The sequence below is a fragment of the Mitosporidium daphniae genome (genome assembly GCF_000760515.2).
Source record: "Mitosporidium daphniae strain UGP3 chromosome Unknown contig-176, whole genome shotgun sequence".
Taxonomy (NCBI): domain Eukaryota; kingdom Fungi; phylum Microsporidia; genus Mitosporidium; species Mitosporidium daphniae.
In genome coordinates, this window is record NW_013546649.1 from 1 (window position 1) to 7,249 (window position 7,249).

General features: G+C 42.3%; 5 protein-coding genes across 5 annotated transcripts; 1 reads left to right on the forward strand and 4 right to left on the reverse strand.

Moving 5' to 3' along the window:
* Positions 1 to 1,401: 1,401 nt before the first annotated feature.
* DI09_176p10 (t-SNARE family protein) lies at positions 1,402 to 2,324 on the reverse strand (the record flags this gene model as incomplete). The annotated part of the gene is made up of 2 exons (XM_013383397.1): positions 1,402 to 1,665; positions 1,695 to 2,324. 2 exons carry the CDS (start codon positions 2,322 to 2,324, stop codon positions 1,402 to 1,404), a joined length of 894 nt encoding a protein of 297 aa, XP_013238851.1.
* A 742-nt stretch (positions 2,325 to 3,066) lies between these two features.
* DI09_176p20 (uncharacterized protein) lies at positions 3,067 to 4,344 on the reverse strand (the record flags this gene model as incomplete). Its single annotated transcript, XM_013383398.1, has 1 exon — positions 3,067 to 4,344. The coding sequence occupies one exon, from the start codon at positions 4,342 to 4,344 to the stop codon at positions 3,067 to 3,069; it is 1,278 nt and encodes a 425-aa protein (XP_013238852.1).
* Positions 4,345 to 4,616: 272 nt separating this feature from the next.
* On the forward strand, positions 4,617 to 5,622 carry DI09_176p30 (mitochondrial subunit Rieske of cytochrome b-c1 complex; the record flags this gene model as incomplete). The annotated part of the gene is made up of 2 exons (XM_013383399.1): positions 4,617 to 5,476; positions 5,514 to 5,622. 2 exons carry the CDS (start codon positions 4,617 to 4,619, stop codon positions 5,620 to 5,622), a joined length of 969 nt encoding a protein of 322 aa, XP_013238853.1.
* A 130-nt stretch (positions 5,623 to 5,752) lies between these two features.
* Positions 5,753 to 6,364, reverse strand: DI09_176p40 (60S ribosomal protein L16; the record flags this gene model as incomplete). Its single annotated transcript, XM_013383400.1, has 1 exon — positions 5,753 to 6,364. One exon carries the CDS (start codon positions 6,362 to 6,364, stop codon positions 5,753 to 5,755), a length of 612 nt encoding a protein of 203 aa, XP_013238854.1.
* Positions 6,365 to 6,464: 100 nt separating this feature from the next.
* DI09_176p50 (uncharacterized protein) lies at positions 6,465 to 7,115 on the reverse strand (the record flags this gene model as incomplete). The annotated part of the gene is made up of 1 exon (XM_013383401.1): positions 6,465 to 7,115. The coding sequence occupies one exon, from the start codon at positions 7,113 to 7,115 to the stop codon at positions 6,465 to 6,467; it is 651 nt and encodes a 216-aa protein (XP_013238855.1).
* Positions 7,116 to 7,249: the final 134 nt, after the last annotated feature.

Here is a 7,249-nt window from a genome sequence, read left to right on the forward strand (position 1 = left end):
GCCTGCAGATCTTGTCGATTTATTGGCTAGGCTTTATGATAGCAACTTGGGTGTTGAGGAAATACCACAAGATCTCAAGAAAATAGTGGATAATGGATTTACCCGCGCAAAATCTCTCTACACAATCGATATCTTCACAAAGACTATTGTGACCCACTATTACGAAAGCAGAGCTAAAATTAATTAAAGGATTTGCAACTTGATATCTTAAAAATGATACGCTTAAAGTGGTGCTGGGCTGCAATATGTACAAGAATTAAATCCACGTTACCCAGCGAAACCGGCATGGTTTGTATGAAAAGCGATGATTGAAAAGAAATTCAATTTTCCCTGCCTGTGTCTTTAGTGGCAACATACGCTTTAGCAACCCCAACCCTTCATGTGGTAAAAGCGGGTACGGCACGTGATTTTGTCATGAACAGTTCCCGGTCGCGACTTGTTTAGAAGTCCCCACTTTTGATAATTTGAGTACAGGCCTTTTGATTGAACATGGTCAAAAACAGTGGGGCCAAAACCATCTACTAGCGGGCCACTTGACCCTACTAGCCACATGATATTTTTATTTGAATTGCCCACTGAACAATTTTGCGACATTTCTGCACCCTAATCCGCATGTCCTTCTCGAAATATTTACAACATCTCTTTCCGAGACATAACAAGCAACTATATATGCTCAAGTACAAGTGCCGCTCTTTGCGGTCTTTTCGAAAGGCCAAAAATTAAGTCACAAGACCTTGAAGATGGTGTCCACAAATGTGCCGTTCGTCAGTTGAGGGAACGATTTATCGGAACTTCTGAGCAAGATCGTAGTTATAAAACAGCAGCATTAGATGCGCCGTGAATGCTATAAGAAGTAAGGAAATGAGCATTCATTTGTGAGATGCCACTACACAGAAGAAATGCTTTATTTATGGGCTAGGGGTAGAGCCTCTCGTGTAATCAAAAGTAAAATTTTACCACCATCGGCCCTTTAGAAAGATAAATACGAAAGTCCGTTCTGGACTTTTTCCCGGCAGACCGCCCTGCCCTGACCAGAGTTGAAGCAACTTACTGCAATGCTGCTTGATTAAAGTGTAATACAAGCGACGTTAACGCCAATGTGTAAAAGTAAAATTTGAAATGTTCCACCATTTGGGCCAGCAAATCATCATGCCCTCTGAGCTTCAATTCTTACTTGGGCTGCTTAGGGTTTCGCAAAAGATACATCAATAGGGCTATTTATTATTCCTGCTTTTGGAGGTTATATGGTCATCGGTATGCACGGCCGTCGTAACTTCTGAGCTGACTCGAAAGATTTTTGTGGATATAAAGTCCAATCAAAGCCACGACCATAATGAGGATCATCCCGAGAAGAAAACGCTTCTATTAAAAAACATTGCACTAAGTTCTGAGCAAAGTATTTCATACCTTCCATCGTGCACGCTGGTGTCTGACGGCAGATTTTAACTGATCATCTGCTTTGCGCGTGTAATTTTCTGCAGCCTCCACAGAAGCTTCGATCGAATTGATCATATCTCCCTGTTCGTAGACAAGGTTTTTCATCTCCAAAAAGAGAGCATGCAACTCGATGATGCTTTGTTCAATCGCAACAATATCTTTGTGCCGACTGCGCATTTGCTCCAGTGCTATGCGCGCCTCGGTTCGTGAATCTCCAAGTGCAGAGATCTTGGGAAATGAGCCAGAAATCATCTTACCTGTGCCCTGATGAGACCGACTCCAGACGCACCACCCCCATTGCCGTCGGCGACGTCAATCAGCCTTTCCAGCTCTGTATTCGTTGCAGTGGGCTTGATAAATTTATACTGTCGCTGCAGTTTGTCTTGGTATTTTTGACGGTACTTTGTCTGCACATCCTCAAAGTCTTGAATTGTTGAAAGCAGAGACACGGAAAGCTGAGTCACCTGTGCACCTCTGATTCGAACAAATGGATTGCCAGGTGAAAGTTTTTTGGCAATGTCTTCATTTTCTCGTCTTAGGCGATCGAGTTCTTTTCGCAGGCCTGCCACGGTTGCTCCGAGCCCTGATGCCAACGTAGTTGCCTTTGAAGAGGATGAGGATCCGCTTGTTGCCCCCTTTTCGTCAAGAACCATTCGATGGAGATCCTCTAACTCTTTTGTCGATGCTTGAAGGTTTGCAATACCAGAACGCAACTGTTCAGACTTTGTGTAAAATGCGGACATTCCTGCGATTTTCGCATCTGGGTCTCCATCGAGATCCCGACTTTCAGTCTTCTTATCAATCCCCTTTTCAATGTCGCCACTAGATCTTTCTTTTTCGTCATCTTCCTTGCGATCGCCAACAAGCTCTCCAAGACGACCAAGCATGATGTGCTGCTATGTAAAGGGATTATCAGAAATAGGAGGTTTTAAAATCAATTTGAAACAAATCCTCAAGTGTCGACCAATCCGGTTAAGTGGCACATGCAACATTTAAAATTTACAATATTTATAAATTGTGCCCGATGCAGAGGATCCATCATGATTGCATCAGACGCATCCTTCCAAGCAGCAGCAGCAAAGCAAGGCTCCAAGAATACTGTAGAAAGAAAATAAAGCTGTTAAATAAACATACCATGACCAAATAGACTCCGGCCGGGGATTCCGCTCATTCCGATGCCTTTGGTTTTCGTCAACGATGATAGTTTGTGCGGGCCTGTATAGTGTCTGCACTGGTGGTCCTGATTGTCCGTAATAATACGGGGACTGTGTATAATTTTGTGCCGTAAACTAAAACCTCAAAACAAAATATCCAAACCTGAGAAGGATTTGGTGGAGGAGGATATGGGTGATATCCCCCAGAAGGTGCCTGAGGATCTGAATATGGAGGTGGTGGGCAATACTGGGGTTTTTCTCCCATTTGGGTTCACGAAGGTTAAAATTTCTTTACGTGGCACCCTTTCTTTTAACTTTCTTTGCGGTCATCCTTTGTTTTAAATTGTACAATTCGATTTGTTCAACCCCCCCCCCTCATGGCCTTTCAATTAGTGCTATTTTAGATAACATGAAAAATTAACTATGAAATTTTATTTAACTGTTCGATCTATCATCCCGCACGCATATACTATGGTTAGCAGTCTATCCCACCATATTCCTTACCCGTGATAATATATTCCCCTTTATAGCGCCCGCCTTTAATAGGTTTTCCATTAACAGTAACGTTAGACTCCTTTGAGTCTTGTTTCTTGTTTGGATTAATTGCATTTTCCAAGTCCTTGGCAGTGATTTGGCAAGTGTTAGGAGATTTGAAATTTTCAAAGTCAATAGAATTACACGTGCTATCATTAATCTCATCATTAGCGTTTTTCTTGAGGATAGCAATCCATTGACGAATAGATTCGCGGTTTTTTACGACATCTGACAAGGGAACTTTAATCCAAGTCTTAAGCTTCTTATTTTTAACAGCACTCGTGGCCTTCACCGGGTCGCATGTGTTGGATTCTGGACTTATGATACCATAGCAAGTGCTACCAAATTGTGTTTTATCCCAAAAAAGCCCAAAAGACTCGACTTTTGCGGATGAGAATGGATCGAGAACAACTAGAGCTTCATTTTCAGAGGAATCATCGGAGTCATAATTTAAATCATCGTCTGCTTTCTTGTCTTTTGTAACTTTTTCTCGGACATTTAAAACATCACCAGTAACTGCAGATCGGAAAACATTTGGAGAAGATTTGTCGGAATACCAAAGCACCTGAAGACAGTTGATCAGCTTATCAAAGTTTTTAGCAACCTTCTCTGCATAAATACGCTTATCTGAAGTCCCGGCTCTCAAGACAACTTCAGTAATCGGATTGTAGATAAAGAAAACTAGGTCAGCGTAAGGCCTGAGTGTAAATTCGATATCGCTTGAGCACTGCATTCTTACAATATTGTCCTTGTCTTTAAAGGATGGAAGCGTTAAGAATTTTTGGTAGGATGGATTGAATATTGACTTTTTCTCATTGTCATAAATAAATTTCTGATATTTGCAATTTTGAATATACTCATAAATACCAACCGCAATGATAGGCTTGGCAGAGTCAAGGATAAAAACTCCATTCTCATCAACATCAGCTTTTTTTGGACTAATCACATAAGATTTGGGTCCACAAGCAAGAGAAAAAAAGCGGCTATCCTTATAACGCCATAGCTGCAATCCTGGATTATGGATTTGCATTTTCTGTGCCGTGATTTTAGCACAGGGTTTGTTTATATTATCTATAGAATCAAGGCCAAGAACAGCATCAATATTTTCCACTTGATTACAGTTAGATACCTCGATAAAATATGCTTCTGAGATTAAAGTTTTCGCGTTTGCAGTCCAAAGAAAGACAACAAGCAGGATGGAGGGCAGTAATAACCTCATAAAAGTGGTATAACCCGGAGTAAGATGTACGAGTTATATATCCCAGATACAAAAAATCAATCATTGGTCACACCAAAGTTCTTATTGGGAAATAGTTTTTCAAATAAAAATTTAGATCCTCATCAATAGGCCACTAATCCCCCCCCAATGAGCGTGAAAAAAGACTCGAATTATTGGTTGAAACATTAAAATGAAAAGCACATTTATTTTTATTTTAAAATATTTTTAATTGTAAAGAACGGAAAATTGCAATTTTGCTTCTCCAGATGGTAATGGTACCGAATTATGGCTTCTTAAGCTGCCAGCATATTGCCAACACGCTTCCAAAGAGTAGTGTTCATTATATTTTAGGTGGTGCAATCAACACAAGGTTGCAATCTCCATATACTGGAACCATCACCGGAAAGAGGATTATTCTTCCTGCGCATGAGGATTCATCTGTCCAGTTCCAAGCAGAGGATGAGGCCGAAATGCCAGAGTCTCGCGGATGTCATCATCCGCCAGCAGAGGTTCAAATTTTTTCTCATATCCGGAAGGCATCAACATCTTGGCTTCCCTCGTCGATCTCGCACACCGGGCTTGTTCCTCGGCCTCAAATTCGCTCTTATGCTGCTGTTTTTGTAAAGGATACTTCGGGAGATGACACTCCAAAATCCCCGGATTTCTCCACAATTAGAAGAGATTCCGGTGAACCATATGACGAGAATGATCCTTCTCATGCCTCAAACAGCTTTGCGTCTGACCCTCGCCTTTTTACCTATATGGTCGTTGGCGCGACTGGTGTCTTCACAGCCATGGCAGCCAGAGCGGCTGTTATTGATTTTCTTGCCCCTTTATCGCCCTCTGCTGCTACCCAAGCTACGGCCCAAACAGAGCTTGATCTTTCTGCGATTCCTGTGGGGAAAAATCTTATTGTCAAATGGCGTGGAAAGCCTGTTTTCATTAGACATCGTACTCAAGAGGAAATAGATGAGATGTCCTCAGTTGATCTTGCGACGCTTCGTGATCCTCAAAATGACTCTGATCGTGTCCAGAGACCCGAGTGGCTTGTGATGCTTGGAATATGCACCCATCTTGGATGTGTTCCGATGGGTGACTCTGGCGATTTCAATGGATGGTATTGCCCTTGCCAGTAAGCTGCTATTTTTTCTAATATCCCTTCTTATTAGTGGCTCCCACTACGACCTTTCCGGGAGAATTCGCAAGGGACCAGCACCGTTCAATCTGGAAGTGCCTAAATACAAGTTTACCACGGAGTCAAACATCATCATTGGCTAGGTGCTGATCCTAACCTCTTAGAAATACAATAAAAATGCTATCTTGTCGATCCCAAAAGATTCACAGCCCTCTGCCCCTTAAGGATTACTTTTTGCATGGTACGATAGGGCGTTCATTAAGTAATCTTTTATTAATAACCGAGCGTGGCAAGTTCAGCATCAATAGAAGCTACAGCTGCAGAGTTCTTGGCAGATAGAGGCCAAGAGGAAGCCTTTGCAAGTTGAGCTTTCTTTTTGGCATAATAAGTAGCGGCCTGCTCCTTTCTTTTCTCCTCAAAAGTGGCAAGGACAGATTGGTACTTCCATCCAAACTCATGAGACAATCTACCAAGTGTACAAAATTCACGACCTGGCTTCAGACGGAGTGCACGCAAGGCAGCTGGGACAACCATTCGCTTTTGAGTGTCAAAGGGAGTTGGAATACCCTCAAAGACCTTCAAGCGGCCAAGGGCCGCAGCACCACGGGACGTTTTGTGGGGAACCATTCCTCGTACGGTTCTCCAGAATATCTTTGATGGTGCTCTAAAGTGGATAGCACCATGAGTTGGATTGACGATGCATCGCTTGCGAAGGAAATCCTTATACTTGAGCTTGGCGCGATAAAAACTGCCAGACATGTTCAGCTCCTCGCAGCGGACAACGACTACCTTTTGTCCGGAAAGAATTTGTTTGGCAACAATTGAGGCCAGGCGTCCAAGGAGATGGCCCTTTCCATCGATAACTACGACGTTCATAAAGGTCATTATTGGGTAACGAAAAAATAATTTGCCTAGGCAGGGGCTGCAAAATGCGAATATATTTTAATTTTAAAATTAAAATTTAGGGTTAGAATTGGAATTACAATTACAATTTGACTTTATCTGCTATCCAGGCATATATTTTCGTTCGTAGCTCATCGGCAGGTACCAAGTCTGATTCCTTCAATGGCTTTCTACTAAAAGGATCCCGCTCATCGTTCATCAGATGGGCCATTATTACCCGCCGATCGACGATCTTTTTTGATGTTGTCTCCATCCGAACAGGATCAAGCATAATGGTTGCCATTACGGGATCAAGAAATTCCTCAGGAACATCCTCTTCCAACGAGAGAAGGGCTTCAATTGCAGAAAGCGTGTCTGCATCTAAAAGTCTCAGATCGCCATTGACTTTTTTGATTGCTTCTTTAACGTTTGCTGAGGGAGTATGGTAGTTTTGCAAGGCCTCAACCATATTTACAAAGAGAGAAGCATCGGATGGTGCGACGAGATCCCGTTGCCTATTGAGAATCATCACAGAAATTCCTCTAAAAAGTGAAATTTTAAATGATCTAGCGTCTGCCTTCAAGGAGTGGAGAAAAGAGGCATTTTCTCCAAGAATGCAGTATAAAGATATAATTGGCGAAAGAACGTCTCTTGGTTTCCAATTTAATCTTTCTCGAATTTGGGGATGGATCCGCAGTTTTCTTGAATCGGGCCCGACCAGCTGAACAAAGTGGTAATTTAGAGCGCTAGCCATCCTATCTCGTATTTCGGTTCTGAGAAACGGCTTGGGAGTAATTCTCGATAGCTCACAAGCCAATTTGAGGGTTTCTTTGCTCAAAAGAAGGTAAGGTTGGCATTCCCTCTCAAGCCTCAAATTGGAAACCAAGA